The sequence below is a fragment of the Aegilops tauschii genome, chromosome 7 (assembly GCF_002575655.3).
Source record: "Aegilops tauschii subsp. strangulata cultivar AL8/78 chromosome 7, Aet v6.0, whole genome shotgun sequence".
Lineage (NCBI taxonomy): Eukaryota > Viridiplantae > Streptophyta > Magnoliopsida > Poales > Poaceae > Aegilops > Aegilops tauschii.
In genome coordinates, this window is record NC_053041.3 from 186,704,359 (window position 1) to 186,719,534 (window position 15,176).

The 15,176-nt window shown below is 45.9% G+C and overlaps 1 protein-coding gene across 2 annotated transcripts; it reads right to left on the reverse strand.

Annotated features, from left to right (window-relative positions):
• Positions 1-4,606: 4,606 nt before the first annotated feature.
• LOC109753869 (uncharacterized) lies at positions 4,607-11,283 on the reverse strand. Of its 2 annotated transcripts, XM_020312789.4 has the most exons (6): positions 10,936-11,283; positions 10,730-10,864; positions 10,179-10,280; positions 9,938-10,087; positions 9,011-9,168; positions 4,607-8,496 (listed from the first exon to the last, which is right to left on the reverse strand). In XM_020312789.4, the coding sequence occupies exon 6, from the start codon at positions 8,433-8,435 to the stop codon at positions 4,860-4,862; it is 3,576 nt and encodes a 1,191-aa protein (XP_020168378.1). In that variant the 5' UTR covers positions 8,436-8,496; positions 9,011-9,168; positions 9,938-10,087; positions 10,179-10,280; positions 10,730-10,864; positions 10,936-11,283; the 3' UTR covers positions 4,607-4,859. The 2 variants fall into 2 exon arrangements, with proteins under 2 accessions (XP_020168378.1, XP_020168377.1); XM_020312788.4 differs by lacking the exons at positions 10,730-10,864; positions 10,936-11,283 and having other exon boundaries at positions 10,179-10,710.
• Between the last annotated feature and the right edge of the window lie 3,893 nt (positions 11,284-15,176).

Here is a 15,176-nt window from a genome sequence, read left to right on the forward strand (position 1 = left end):
GGCTCCTTGGCAAGGGCAATAGCTCCAGTGTTGTCACAGAAGAGAGTCATCGGGCCCAATGCATTGGGAATAACTCCTAGGTCGGTAATGAACTCCTTCGTCCAGATTGCTTCATGTGCTGCCTCCGAGGATGTCATGTACTCCGCTTCACATGTAGATCCCGCCACGACGCTTTGCTTGCAACTGCACCAGCTGACATTAGAAAAGCTTTAGCAGACGAACTACATGATTTTGTGCTATGCTTAGGATTTGGTCTTGTCCATCACATCATTCTCCTATTGATGTGATCCCGTTATCAATGACACCCAATGTCCATGGTCAGGAAACCGTAACCATCTATTGATCAACGAGCTAGTCAACTAGAGGCTCACTAGGTACATGTTGTGATCTATGTATTCACACATGTATTACGATTTTCGGATAACACAATTATAGCATGAACAATAGACAATTATCATGAACAAGGAAATATAATAATAACCATTTTATTATTGCCTCTAGGGCATATTTCCAACAATCCCCTCTTTCGTCTTTGTTCATCGGTAACTTTACTCGAAGCTATATTTTTATTCACCACATGATATGTGTTTTGCTTGGAGCGTCATTTTATTTTATTTTGTTTTGCTTGCTGTTTGAATAAAATACCAAGATCTGAAATTCTTAAATGTTAGAGAGTCTTTACATAGTTACATAATTATTCGACTACTCATTGACCTTCACTTATATCTTTCGGAGTAGTTTATCATTTGCTCTAGTGCTTCACTTATATCCTTTTGGAGCACAGCGGTGGTTTTATTTTGAAGAAATAGATGAACTATCATGCTTCACTTATATTATTTTGAGAGTCTTTAGAACAGCATGGTAATTTGCTTGGGTTATGAAATTAGTCCTAATATGGTAGGCATCCAAGAGGGATATAATAAAAAATTTCATATAAAGTGCATTGAATACTATGAGAAGTTGGATTCCTTATGATTGTTTTGAGATATGAAGATGGTGATATTAGAGTCATGTTAGTTGAGTAGTTGTGAATTTGAGAGATACTTGTGTTAAAGTTTGTGATTCCCGTAGCATGCACGTATGGTGAACCGTTATGTGATGAAGTCGGAGCATGATTTATTTATTAATTGTCTTCCTTATGAGTGGCGGTCGGGGACGAGCGATGGTCTTTTCCTACCAATCTATCCCCCTAGGAGCATGCGCGTAGTACTTCGTTTCGATAACTAATAGATTTTTGCAATAAATATGTGAGTTCTTTATGACTAATGTTGAGTCCATGGATTATACGCACTCTTACCCTTTCACCATTGCTAGCCTCTCTAATACCGCGCACCTTTTGCCGGTATCATATACCCACCATATACCTTCCTCAAAACAGCCACCATACCTACCTATTATGGCATTTCCATAGCCATTCCGAGATATATTGCCATGCAACTTACCACCGTTCCGTTTATTATGACATGTTCCATCATTGTCATATTGCTTTGCATGATCATGTAGTTGACATCGTATTTGTGGCAAAGCCACCTTTATAATTCTTTTATACATGTCACTCTTGATTCATTGCACATCCCGGTACACCGCCGGAGGCATTCACATAGAGTCATATTTTGTTCTAAGTATTGAGTTGTGATTCTTGAGTTGTAAGTAAATAAAAGTGTGATGATCATCATTATTAGAGCATTGTCCCAGTGAGGAAAGGATGATGGAGACTATGATTCCCCCACAAGTCGGGATGAGACTCCGGATGAAAACTAAAAAAAGAAAAAGAAAAAAAGAGGCCGTAAAAAAAGAGAAGGCCCAAAAAAACAAAAAAGAGAGAAAAAGAGAGAAGGGGCAATGCTACTATCCTTTTACCACACTTGTGCTTCAAAGTAGCATCGTGATCTTCATGATAGAGAGTCTCCTATGTTGTCACTTTCATACACTAGTGGGAATTTTACATTATAGAACTTGGCTTGTATATTATTTTTGACTTTAATTGAATTTGAATTTGAATTATGATTTGGATCAAGTGAGGATCAGCAACAGTAGGAGTGATGACCTAGCATCATTAGCAGGGGATTACTGTAGCTTAATTATCCGGGTGTCACAGGTCGTTTGTATCTGAAATCGACATTGTCATTGTAAATATGAAACTCTATGTATGAAAAAATGCTATATTGTTTTCAAGGGGCTTTCCTTTGATTCGAAACCAGACATCCATATCACTCTCAGCATATGTTAAGTTTTATTCTTAGAGAACCCTTTCTATGTTTATGTTGAGCCACACAAGATCCTATTGGAGAGATTATAATTCTAGAATTAATGAAGTGTCTCTGTTGCTTCTTGATGAATCTAATGCAGTAAATTATGGTCATGGACAATTTACCCTTTTTGTGAGGTTGCTTTTCCTGACCTTTTTTGGCATGCACAAGTGGATCAATAACTTGCAAGAGTCAGCCATATAACAAACCTCAACCATCTGTTTTTTTATAGATCCTGCTTAGGTTTCTATCTTTTAATAACATCGACATTTCCACTATTTTGTATTCCTGAACTTCCATGATTTTCTTCTAGAGAATTCTGACATGTTCATACTTTCAGTTGTAACCAATCCAGTTTCTTACCATTGTTTGACATTTTCTTGCTCTCCAGGCGACCAAACCCCACAAGCAGGAGGCAGAGTCTCACCACTGAGGGGTCCATCCGTCCATGGTTGTAGCTTCAACGGGGAGGATGCTGTAGATTTCTCAATGTAGCTCCTCCTACATGCGCACATGCAGTTTACGATTTGTGGACCTCTTGTCTCAAACCCAAACCAGTTCGGTGGTTAAATCTTTTCTTTAGTTTCACTTTGTGGAAATAATACGCTGAATGACTTGAAATCAAGAAGAGAAGTTTGAATCGTCTTGCTGAGTTGTGGGAATCCTGCTGCGGTAATTTGCGATGATTTTCTCTGTGGGTTAACTTTTGCCTCGGTAGGTATGGCCTATCTGCGGATTTTGACTAAATTATATGGGCCTGTGTGGATGATCAATACGGGAGCGATATGAGCACGAGGGCCTGTCTATGATAAACACGCGAGGTGGTGCCCAGCACTGCATTATCCCCCCTTATTATCAGCACTATTACCCTACATTCTGAACTTGCAAGTAAATGCACATTATCTGACATCGTTTATTTATAGCATACATGTTCTGATGGAACACAAACGCTCTTTCAATATCTTGTGTTCATAACCGGAAATCAGAAATTGCAGTCTTTGCATCTAATCCTATGGAGTAGTAATGCTTGATGTAATCTCTGACGAGGGTCTGCCGATACAGCGCGGGTTCTCGTCAGACAAGAGCTCCTTGATCGGACCGTACATCCTCGTCGAGGCTGGGTAGCGGTCGAGACACTCGGCGTGCGAACTTTCAGAAACTGATTGAGTTTGTCCTCTTCTAGAGCAGGCCGGTCTCGTGGTTTTCCTTAGCTAGTAAGACCGACTACTTCTGCTGTATAAATTCCTCCATCCTCAAGGGGCTTAGGCACTGACATCCTTCAGAACAAAACCTGCCATAATTTTTGATAATGCCGAAGTTTTAGAACGCTGCAACCTGCGGTGTTTCCCAGTGAAGAGCATGCTGAAAAAGAAGGCAGGAAGAACTGCCATACTCGTGAGGAAGTCCCAAGGGCAGCCAGAGCTGGCTTTGAGGTAGTTGATCCCAGATTCCCAGTGTCCATACTTATAGGAATTTTACATGTATATTGTGTCTGTAGAAGTACCAAGAGTGTCATTAATCATCAAAGACGCAATCAGGCTTCTAAGTAGCAATCATGCTGTCTTGCCTAGGTGATTGCCAGACTAACCGGATACGAGATATTACTCCCGTCCACCAATTCATTTTTTACACGGCAAATGCAACATGAATTTTGTTTCAAATCGAAAGAAATGGCACATACCTCGCAAAAAAAAATGGCACATGCAAAAGCTACATTTCAAATCCAAACTGGCTGAACAGACACTAAAGCCTGCGTTTACTCAAACAAAATTCAGTTTTTCTTTGCGGCACATCCTATTTACTTATTGGAAAACAGAGCTTAGCTTAACAATAACTGTAATAGAAGGGAAGAATGATCTTATCATAAATTGCAGAACCTGGTGATGCCACCCTGTTCAAAATACACATTGGTGACTGGTTCCCCGTGTAAGCTCTAAATACCGACTGACATTACAGAAATACTCTGAGAAAAGCTGGCTAGTCAAATTTCTTTTGGACGTGATCATCTGAGAAAATGTTAAATTGCTCAACTTATAAGGTGAGATAAAATTGCATAAGTATAGACCAAGCCAGAGAGAGAGGAATCCACATACCTACGATAATTTCTACTTGCATTCACAATAAAACCTAGAATTATATACAAAAGTGTAGCATGCGTACATTGGCAGAGTTTCAGCAAAAAAAATGAGAAGGGGACAAAAAGTGGGAAGCTAGAATTTTATGAGAATAAAAGAAAAACTGCCACAAACTGAATAAAAGTAGGCAAAAGTGATGGTGTTTTAGAGTTATGAAGGCAATTATTTTTGAAATATATAGTATATGTGCCTATATACTCTAAATATAGCTATTCAAGAATACAAAACAAAAATAATCTGCATTGCCTGCCGTAGTTCCATTACAGTGCCAAGTATAGGAACACCCAACAGATATGCAGTTTATCACTCGAGTCCAAATTTCAATTATGCTAAATAATGTTCAGAAATATACAACAATGCCAGCTTTCAAGTTAATCTGGACTTTAGGAAGAAAAACAAACTGACTACAACGCACCAATTATTTGCAGATAATACAGGAAACAGATTCTTAACTGGTCCCACAGAAATTGAATCTTCAAACTTGTTGTCCAGCGATCGGCGGGTTTGTTGTGGAAGCACTTTCAGGATGTCCTTTGAGGGAGCCCCCATTTCTCTTCCTTAGTCTCAGACACTTTGCAATGCTGCTCGTTACACCTATTGCAACCACAAGGTATACCGCAACCACAATTACTAGCCCATAGACATACATTGAAGTCCTGAATTTTCGGCAGATTCCCGCAGCAAAAGCTGTCATAAGAGCTAGCAGATCCAGTATCATGATCAAATGCAATACCTCCAGTAGAACACCATTCCTCCTCATAGCCTTTTTCAACAGAAACATGATCACGACAATAGATGTCATGAAGGAGATACCATTGAAGATGAAGAATGCTCTGTAGCGCCAGGGATGAATATCATGAAGGACTGGATTGCCTGCAACATGGTTGGGATCATCATACCAGAAACCACCAGGCGGGTTCAGACCAGCTTGGTATGTGATGGAGGCTGCTAAAACTGCAAGGAGCATCAGATATTTGTGCCTCTTTCTCTTTTCTTTCTCATCATGACATGAGCTTTCTTGCCGCTCAGAAGCAGATTCTTGGCTGGACTCTTTTGGACGAAGAAGCCGTTTCAGAAGGTCTTCCAAGGATTTGCTCAAGGGCCCCCATACTGTATTATGTGTTGAAGAGAGTACAAGGACTTGAATCACAAGGAAGGCCAGAACTGCAACAGCGATGATGATGAGATACTTAGATTCCTTTGCTTTCCTGCAGCTTCCTGCAGCATAGGCAATCAAGAGGCCAACCAAGCCCACCACCAGACATACTCGCAGTGCATAGCACTTGATGCCACGCTCACATGATTCCTTGTTCACAAGTAGTATCGTGATAACTACAGATGACACGAACGTAACTGAATTTGAGTAGTAGAACACATCATAGCGTTTTGAATGATTGTGCTGAAGGATTGGATTGCCTGGTGTGCCACTGACCTTCTTGTCATCTGACCATACACTTCCTGGAGGGTTTATACCAGCTTGGTATGTGACAGTTGCAGCTAGAACAGCAAGAATCAATAGCAGATTACGCCTCCGCTCCCACTCCTTCCCGTCGACATCCCCAGTCTGGTTTTCGACGGCCTGATGCGGTTCGGGCCACAAATGTTTGCACAAGAACAGCTTTAGCTTTTCAGCCACCACTTTTTTCCACCCTTCAGGGATTACATGTGCTATCAAAAGATGGATACCGACATAAGCAAGTACAAGGCCCACCAACAATGAGATGTACATGGAATTCCTTGCCTCCCTGGAGCTTCCCATAACATAAGCTCCCATTAGGGCAAGAAGGTCCACTATCATTGCTATCTGCAGAGCAAATCGTTTTGTAGCCTTCTCGCTTATCCTCTTGTTCAGGAGCATAATGATCATGACAAAGGATGCAACAAACGCGACTGCATTCAGATAGAAGAATGCAATATAACGCGGATGGTGATTGTCCTCAAGGATGGGATCACCAGCTGAGTGACCATTCTCTGTTCTTGACCAGAAGCCACCTGGCGGATTCAAACCTGATTGATATGTCAGAGAAACTGCCAAAATGGCAAGAAGAAGTAGGTATGTGCGGGACTTCTTCAGAGGTTCCGAAGTTGGTCGGTCATCAGAATTCTTTTTGCTGCTATCTTCAGTGGGACCTCCTTTCTTGTCAACATTGCCATTTTCGGAAGGCACAACAATGTTATTACTTCCAACCATCTCAATCTCACTGGTTCTCATAGGCCCATCAGAATGCACTTGCTGTGCTGGGTGATCGTTGGTGGCTCCATTGCAGTGATTATCTGACGTTGTTTGTTCAGACGAATCATCCACTACAATAACTGCATCCTTGCATTCATCAGTTGATGAAGATTGACCTTTCGTATCTGCAACTTGCTTATTGGGCATATAGTCAACAATATTTGCAGTCTTTGGGCCATTATTTGGAGACAGCTGTTCCTTCTTATTTGCATCTTGCTGATTGTCTGCGGAATGATTATCAGTGCTAGGCATTTGATTCACAGTATTTGTAGCTTGGTGGCATTTGATTGAAGGATGTCCTGTGTCAGAGACTGCATCATTTGCAACTGATTGGCAGTCTATACACTGATCCTCTGGGCTGAACACAATATTTGTGGTATTTCCTGGTTGCGGGTCATTGACCGATGGTTGCTCTGAGCTGGGCTCAGCCTCCTCATTATTTGAAATTTGCTGGCTGTCTGCATGCTGATGCTCCCTAAGGATTCCATCCTCTTTGATGTTTTGAACTCGGTTTTCTGTTTTAGAAGCACTGCCTTCTTCTGGCGTAACTGTTGCAAGGTCTGTAGTATGCTGAACAGTTGCATGAGAATGATCTTGCTCTGAATTTCCTGATTCCAGTGAAAAGAGCCGACCAAGTTTTTTGAAGCACTTATGATCTTTGATCTTTTGCAGCCAGTCTGCTACAGGTTTGTAAACAAATGCCGCAGCTAACACCGCAAAGTAGACCCATACTATGACAGTAATGAACACAACAAAGAAAGATGTCCTTACACTCCTACAGCACCCTGCAGCATAGGCCCCAATCAGACCAAATAGGTCAAATACGACGCACACAATCACGGCTTTGGACCTTATTCCATGGCTACTCAATTCTGGGCTCAGAAGAAGAATGATTGTGACCAAAGATGCCACAAAAGAAGTCGCATTGCAGCTAATAAAAATATTATACCGGTGAAGGTAGTTACTGCGGAGAATAGAGGTAGCTGGAGGATGCTTGTAAGAAGGATTTTCAGCCCAAAAGCCTCCAGGTGGATTCAATCCGGCTTGGTATGTGATAGTAGCAGCAAAAGTTGCAAGCATCAATATGAACTTACGATCCTCCTCAACATCTTCCTCTGGATTGCTGCTTGCTTGTGTGGAACTGCCACTGCCACCGCGTCTGGATCGAATCTCATCCATCATTCTTTGCAGCTTCTTTCTCAATGATTTTGGAATAACCTTTCTGGATACCAGGGTATGAATCACAACATACACAAAAACAGCAAAGACTAGAATCCAGATGTAAATGGATGACTTAGGTGCCCTGCAGCTTCCAGCAGCGAAGGCCCCCAGCAGGCTAAATAAGTCCAGCAGCATGGTCAATTGCATTGAACGGAGCCATATATTCCGCTTCGTCACACTCTTACTTAGAAGCAAGATGACTAAGACAAGAGATGCAGCAAAGGCTGTTGTGTTGCAGTAAAAGAATACCTCATATCTTAGAGAGTAGCCAACATGCAGGACAGGGTCACCAGCATCATGGCCATCTGTGTTTAGTGTCCAAGATCCCCCTGGTGGTGTTAATCCAGCATTGTATGTCACAGTAACTGCTAAGACTCCAAGCAGTACTAAATACTTCCGCAGTCTCCACATGAGCTCAAAATCAACAGGGATTTGTTCAGGGCTACTGGGTAACAAATACCTGCTGGACAATCCATTAACTGAATCTTGCCTAGTGCTGTTAGTAACCATGCCAAACCCATCATTGCTGCTTTCACTCAAATGATTCCCAGTGTTGGGCAGATCAATGGTGTGCTCGGACTGCCCGCTGTTTTCCATGTGATTGCTCGCTGACCAAGATTGCAAGTCTCAACCTCTCAGTTGCTGTCTAAGCTGGCATCTGCAGCATTGGATAAGGGTTTCTTGGATGAGAGAAGATACATGAAAGATTCAAATGTCATTTAAAGATTGTGCTGAAGAAGAAAAGGCAAAGAAGACAGCTAGAAGGAAGAGCGACTTTGTGACGTCTATACACCAAACGAAAACAACAGAAAGAGACTGCGTTAAAGGCTGCCTTCCCTGCTTGATCCCACAAGGATAACCACAATATTTATTATTTTTCAAACAGTAACCACCATGTGAATCATTAGCTCATGTACATAAACTTCTCAAGAAAGAAGGTGTGAGTTAGTGCTGTATTAACCTTCATAATTTTACCCACCAAAATAAGCAGCTTACACAGGTCCGATTGCTTCCAGAAACACATATTTATTATTTATTGTCGAAATACTGACAGATCCTACAGGGTAACTAGTAAAATTAATAGCAAGCGGAGAAGTAGTAGACTACTGGAAATGGAAGTCATACATCTATGTCTAAACACCAAGCACAGGGAGAGAAGGTAAGAATCATACCTGGCATGGGAAGGCATTAGCCACACATCAGTTGCTAGCTGAGGTTGCAAGTTTGAGCTTGTACCCAGAGCGATGCACAGATTAGCTGCTCAGACAAGTGAATACACTCGTATGCTTCAAAGGTAGCTGAGGACTTCCAGCCTCAACAATGCTTGCATCTGCAGAATTGGGTAAGAGTTTCTTGGATGAGAGAAGATCTATGGAAGATTTGAATATCATTCAAGGACTCTGCTGAAGAAGAAAAGGCGAAGAAGGCAGCTAGGAAGAAGAGGGACTTGCTGAAGTCTATGTCCCAAAGGAAAACAACAAAAAGAGAGCACGTTAAAGGCTACCTTGACTGCTTGACCCCACAATGATAACCACAGTATGAATTATTTTAAATAAAAACAGTAACCATCATATGAATTATTAGCTCATCATGTACATAGACTTCTCCGGAAAGTGAGTGTGAGTTAGTGGTGTGTTGACCCCAGTCAACCACAAGAGTACACACTGAATTATAGTGCTAGATATTACAATACATATATTAATATATGATAATATAATTATATTTTTTATTCAGTTTTAATGATTATGGTTGGAAATAAGCTGCGTTTCTCATAGTACAACAGTAATAACAGTTATATACATGATTGAACTTCACCGTTGTAATCTGATCCACCAAACTAAGTGGTCTGGATATTTCCCTTTGAACTTGTACGCAACAGCAGAGCACCTGCTACTTATCGTAAAAAAAGAAGATATTTCCCTTTCTTTACTTTGGCTACCTAGTTACAAGGTCCAACTGCTATTACCCCAAATTACACATGTACTCCCTCTGTTCATAAATTTAGTCTGACTAGTAAAGCTAACTGCGAGTGGAGAAGTGGTAAGCTAATGCATCCATGTCTAACAACAAAGCATAGGAAGAGAAACTGAGAATCATACCTGGAATGGGAAAGCGGCAGCGCAATGCTCCTCACACAAACATGGTCACACGGAATGGCTGCCCTCATTTAGCCATTATACATACATCAGCCCCTAGCCGAGGTTGCAGGTTCGAGCTTGTACCAAGATCAGGGGTGACTATACGATTAACTGCGAGCGGAGAAGTGGAAGACTGTTGGCAATGGAAGCTGCGTACTCATGTCGAAGAACCGAGCATAAGAAGAGGGAGGAAGAATCATACCTGGAATGGGGAAGCGTTGCAATGCTTAGGCTGTGGTTGCAGCTTTGAGCTTGTATCCAAACCGACGGCTGCTGCTCAGACTGGTGAGGGACGCCTTGTGAGCTTCAAAGATGGCAGAGTTCTTCCGGCGTCAGCAATGGTGTGAACGGTGTGAAGTGTGGACAGCGAACAAAAAGGAGAAGGGAGGGGGAGACCGGTGAAGTCAGTTAAACAAATGGCAGGAACAGGGCAGGACCCCCACGGTAATGTACCAACCAGGCAATCAATCATCTGATGGCCTATTAGGTTGGACCCAGTCGTATGCGAATTGTACACACCCTAGGCATGCGGATTATGCAAGGGGGATACTATAAGGATTTGGTCTCATCAGGACCACTTTGGAGTTAGAGAAACCTATAATGCACCGAAAAATAATGAGCAGACACGCACCTCGGCTGTTAAATAGTACGGCCAGACAACTAGACAATGGGGCTTCGTAGCTGTTGCATGGTTGGTTTGGAACCGATAGTGCTGTAGAAGTGTAGATAAGCAAGAGTTAGCCAGTAGAATACCTGGCATTAGGAGGCTGTGGAATGGTTGTGGACAGCGATGGTAAGCGGGGAGGGTGTGCTGACTGCTGACTGCTGACTGGTAGTCTGGTCTGGTACACGACCAAAGTCCACACACCATGGGTTCAGACCAGCGTTCTGAGGAATCCCGCGTTTAGAATCAGAAGCCATCTTGATTTAGTCATCATCGCATAAAACCAAAAACGTACCATCATCCAGTTGGCTCCAGCAAAGTCGCCGCTCCGAGACCTCCCTGGCGCCTTGAGCGTCGCCATCTTTTGACATTTTCGCTCCGTGTCCGAGCGGCGTTCCGTGGAGCGGCCCGCGCCGCTCGTGTCTTGGATCTTCTCCGGTCATCAACGCACGGCAGTTAACGGCAAGGGCGAAGGGTTCCACCACCGGGGAACTAGGCACGGCAGCTAGTACGGTCGGCTCCGCTGCCGGCGGCCCGCTGGCCGCTGAGGCATTTGTTCGAACACCAGACGGGCACTGCTGGGGCGAGCAGAGCCTTATCCTGACAGACCTAGAGAGAGCAGCAGCAGCAGAGTGCATTCATCCCTTCCCGTCCGGCTGGCGCTCGGGGGCCCCCGTCGACGTCGACAGGGCCATCCCACCACCCCCCCCCCCCCCCCCCCCCCGGATCGCCGTCGTCACAACCTCCACCACCCATCAAGCTTAACTTCAGAGACCAGTGCATCGGATCATGCACCACTCCACCTCTCAACGAGCAACATTTTTGGAGCGTTTTGAGCTTTATTGGACCAAGCTGGAGGGCTTACCAAAAAGTCTTTCGCCCCGCTTTATAAATAAAGCAATCATCAACAACATCCTGGTGCAGACGCACTCCATCACAACACACGCACACACCCAAGGCGAGATACATAGGCGCCGAGCGCAGCAACACGACCCCAAGCACTACTCAAGCAACCGAGGCTCCACTAGTGAACACGCCACCATGAAGAGATGCAGCCGCATACGACGAACCGTGGGCTCCAAGACGTGCCTTCAGGAAGGGTACGACACCGGAGCGCCGCCACCGCCCGATCCGAGGATCAAGATTTCCCCAGGAACCACACGACTGACAATGAGAGCTGCGACGACGCCTTCAAGAAGGGAACGAGCTACGCCGCCGCCGGTCTGTCCGAAGATAGAGCAGGTTTTCACCCCGACCAATACTCACTGCCATCGAACACCACACCTCGACAACCACGCCGCCCACACGGCCATGGCCACCGGGCAACACCAAGCGACGGGCTCTGCCCGTGAGCACCGCGCAACCACCACCAGGGCCGCCGCCCCGGAATCCAAGACCCAGGAGCCACCTCACCCGACACCCGCCGCTACCCAGCGGAAGAGACGATCGGATCCCGGGGCAAACAAGTCCATCGATTCGTCCTACAGCTCCGGGCGCGGGACGAGCTTGGTCCTGCTGTCGGGCGCGAGACGAGCTCGGTCCTGCTGCCGGGCGCGAGACGAGTAGGTCCTACTGCCGGGCGCGAGACGAGCTCGGTCCTGCTGCCGGGCGCGAGACGAGTAGGTCCTACTGCCGGGCGCGAGACGAGCTCAGTCCTACTGCCTGAGCACGAGACTAGCGATGGGGCGTAGCAGGGAGAGGGCCATCCCACCGACGAAGATTGCGCCCGGGCATCGAGAAGAGGGGTCGAAGCCCTTCACAGGCCGCTCACCTACGGGTTGTCGGTGTTCTGGGAACAGGGGTCCCCAAACTTGCCTGCCTGCGGCCCACGGCGTGGCTAAGCAAGCAGGCCGTACGGCCCATCTTCATCAACAAGGCATCCAAGACCCTCGCGAAGGCCCAAGCCTCGCGAGGCGGACGAAGCAAGACCTCCTCGGGAGTGGCCTAGCCAGGCAGTCTCACGAGGAGCGGAGATATCAAGGCGGGGCAAACCTCACGAGGCTCTCGTGACGTGAGCCATGACGAACGACACCAGGCGGGCGCTAGCGCGCGCAGCGTCCTTATTTCCTTTTTGGTGCTAAGGAGGCCAGCACAGGCGAAGAGTACCGAGGCATCGTGCAAAGGTTGCTATATTGGTACAACGAGACCAAGACCAGGAGGACGGCAAGACGAGGTCATCGTGGAGCCCAAGACGGCGTCACCACCAGAGCTTTTCGCAGGCGAAGACCACTTTTGTCAGGATAGCTTGTACTAGCTGTGCCCCTTCAAATTTGCCCGCCGTTGTTGGCTCCCTTCCCGCTCGATATTTGGGAAGAGGACCAGGGCCTATATAAGTAGAGCTAGCCACCATAGTAGGGGCATCTCATCTTAGCTTGATCCAACCCGATCGAGAGCCTACCCTAGCCACAAGAACACCTCAACCTCAGGAGGCTGTTCTTCCCTTGTACTGTTCATCATCAGCCCTAGAGGCAATCCACCACCACCACACTGGAGTAGGGTATTACACCACAACGGTGGCCCGAACCAGTATAAACCTCGTGTCTTTCTGTGTTGCGAGTTCGTCGAGTTCGTCCGCGAGATCTTAGCGAGCTAGGGCGTAGATCGGTAGGAGGGAAAGACTTCGCGCGCACCCCAGTGTTCGAACCTTAAGGGTTTGCCGGAACGCCACATCCGACATTTGGCGCGCCAGGTAGGGGTGCACCGGAGCTCCTCTCCACCAACCTGCGCCCCGCGCCGCCGCACTTCACTCCCATGGCGGATGCCACGCCATCCACCTCTGCGACCGACGTCGGCAGCGGGGCATCTGGGTACCGAGCCCTGGCCCCCGCCCTGCGCCGAGTGCGGTGGCCGACCAAGTTCAAGCCAGAGATGCCGCCGCATTACGACGGCGCGGCAGACCCGACGCCGTTCCGCTGGCGTACGAGGAGGACTACAAAAACAGCTATAGCCAATATGGACACTAATGGCGCACTATGCATGTGGTGCGCCATTACTAAATAGTAATGGCGCATCATGTGTTGGTGCGCCATTAGTGTGCAAATACTAATGGCGCACCACATCCACGGTGCGCCATTAGTAATTTTTTTATTTTTTCAAAACTAGTAATGGCGCACCAGGGGATAGTGCGCCATTACTAGTTAAACTAGTAATGGTGCACCACTCCAACGGTGCGCCATTAGTAAATATGTTTCAATTTTTTTTTTCAAATTTTTATTTTATTTTATTTTTTAAACTACTAATGGTGCACCGTGGGAGTGGTGCGCCATTACTAGTTCACCCACGGTGCGCCATTAATAGTTTGGCCCAAACATTCCCCCGAATGCACCCCCGCCCCCGTGGACCGCCTTTTCAGTTTTTAAAAAAATAAAAGAAAATGATAGAAATGTCAAAAAAAAATAAAAGAAAATAAGATTCCCATGTGATATGTGGTCTAGTTGTTAGCAAAATTTACAAACATGAATTTTTGACTTTTTTGCAAAATCTCTCGAGAATTTGTAAAATGGGCATAACTTTTGCATACGGACTCGGATGAAAAGGTTTTTTATATGAAAAATCATCTACTCGAAAAGTTACATCCGAATTTAATCGGGGGAACCCCGTTAAACATTTTCAAAATCCTCAAAAACCTAACAGAAAAAAAGATACGGGGCTTTTAAGATCTGGAGAGGCAAAAAAATTCAAAAAAATTCAAATTTACTAATGGCGCACCTGCCCATGGTGCGCCATTACTATCTTCCCGCCTTCAAAATTCAAAATAAATCAAAAAATAGAAAAAGTTAGTAATGGCGCACCTGCCCACGGTGCGCCATTACTATGCCGTATATATGGCTGGGCGTGGTCCTCTCCTCCTTACCTCTTCATTCTTCTCCTCCACTCCACCTCTCCTCCACTCCATCCCCTCCTCTCCTCCATTCCATCTCCCCTTCTCTCCTCCACCATACTACCCTCCTCCTCTCCGGCGACCTCCTCCTCCTCCTCCTCTCCGGCGACCTCCTCCTCCCCTCCCCTCACGATTTCTCCTCCCTCCTCTCCGATGATCTCCTCCTCCCTCCTCTCCGGTGAGCTCCTCCTCCCTCCTCTCCTCCCCTCCCCTCATGGTTTCTCCTTCCTCCTCTCCGGTGCTCCGGTGAACTCCTCTCCGGCGACCTCCTCCTCCTCTCCGGCGATGTAGGCGAGCGCCTCTCCGGTGACCTCCTCCTCCTCTCCGGTGACATCGGCCCTCCTCTCCGGTGACATCGGCCCTCCTCTCCGGCGAACTCCTCTCCGGCAAAAGAACACGACAAAAGAACGTACAAGATACAAAAACGAGAACAAAATTTGAAAAAAATTTGTGAAAAAAACAAGCAAAAAAATCGCGATCCAGATCCAAATTCAAAATTCAAAATACTAATGGCGCACCGCGGCCTATACTAATGGCGCACCAGTGGCCTATACTAATGGCGCACCAGTGGTGCGCCATTAGTATTTAATACTAGTGGCGTGGTACTAGTGGCGCACCAGTAGTGCGCCATTAGTAGGCAAAACTGGTGCGCCACT

Excerpts from the sequence above, each read along its gene's own strand:
- LOC109753869 (XM_020312789.4), bottom strand. The coding sequence starts at position 8,435 with ATGGAAAACAGCGGGCAGTCCGAGCACACCATTGATCTGCCCAACACT.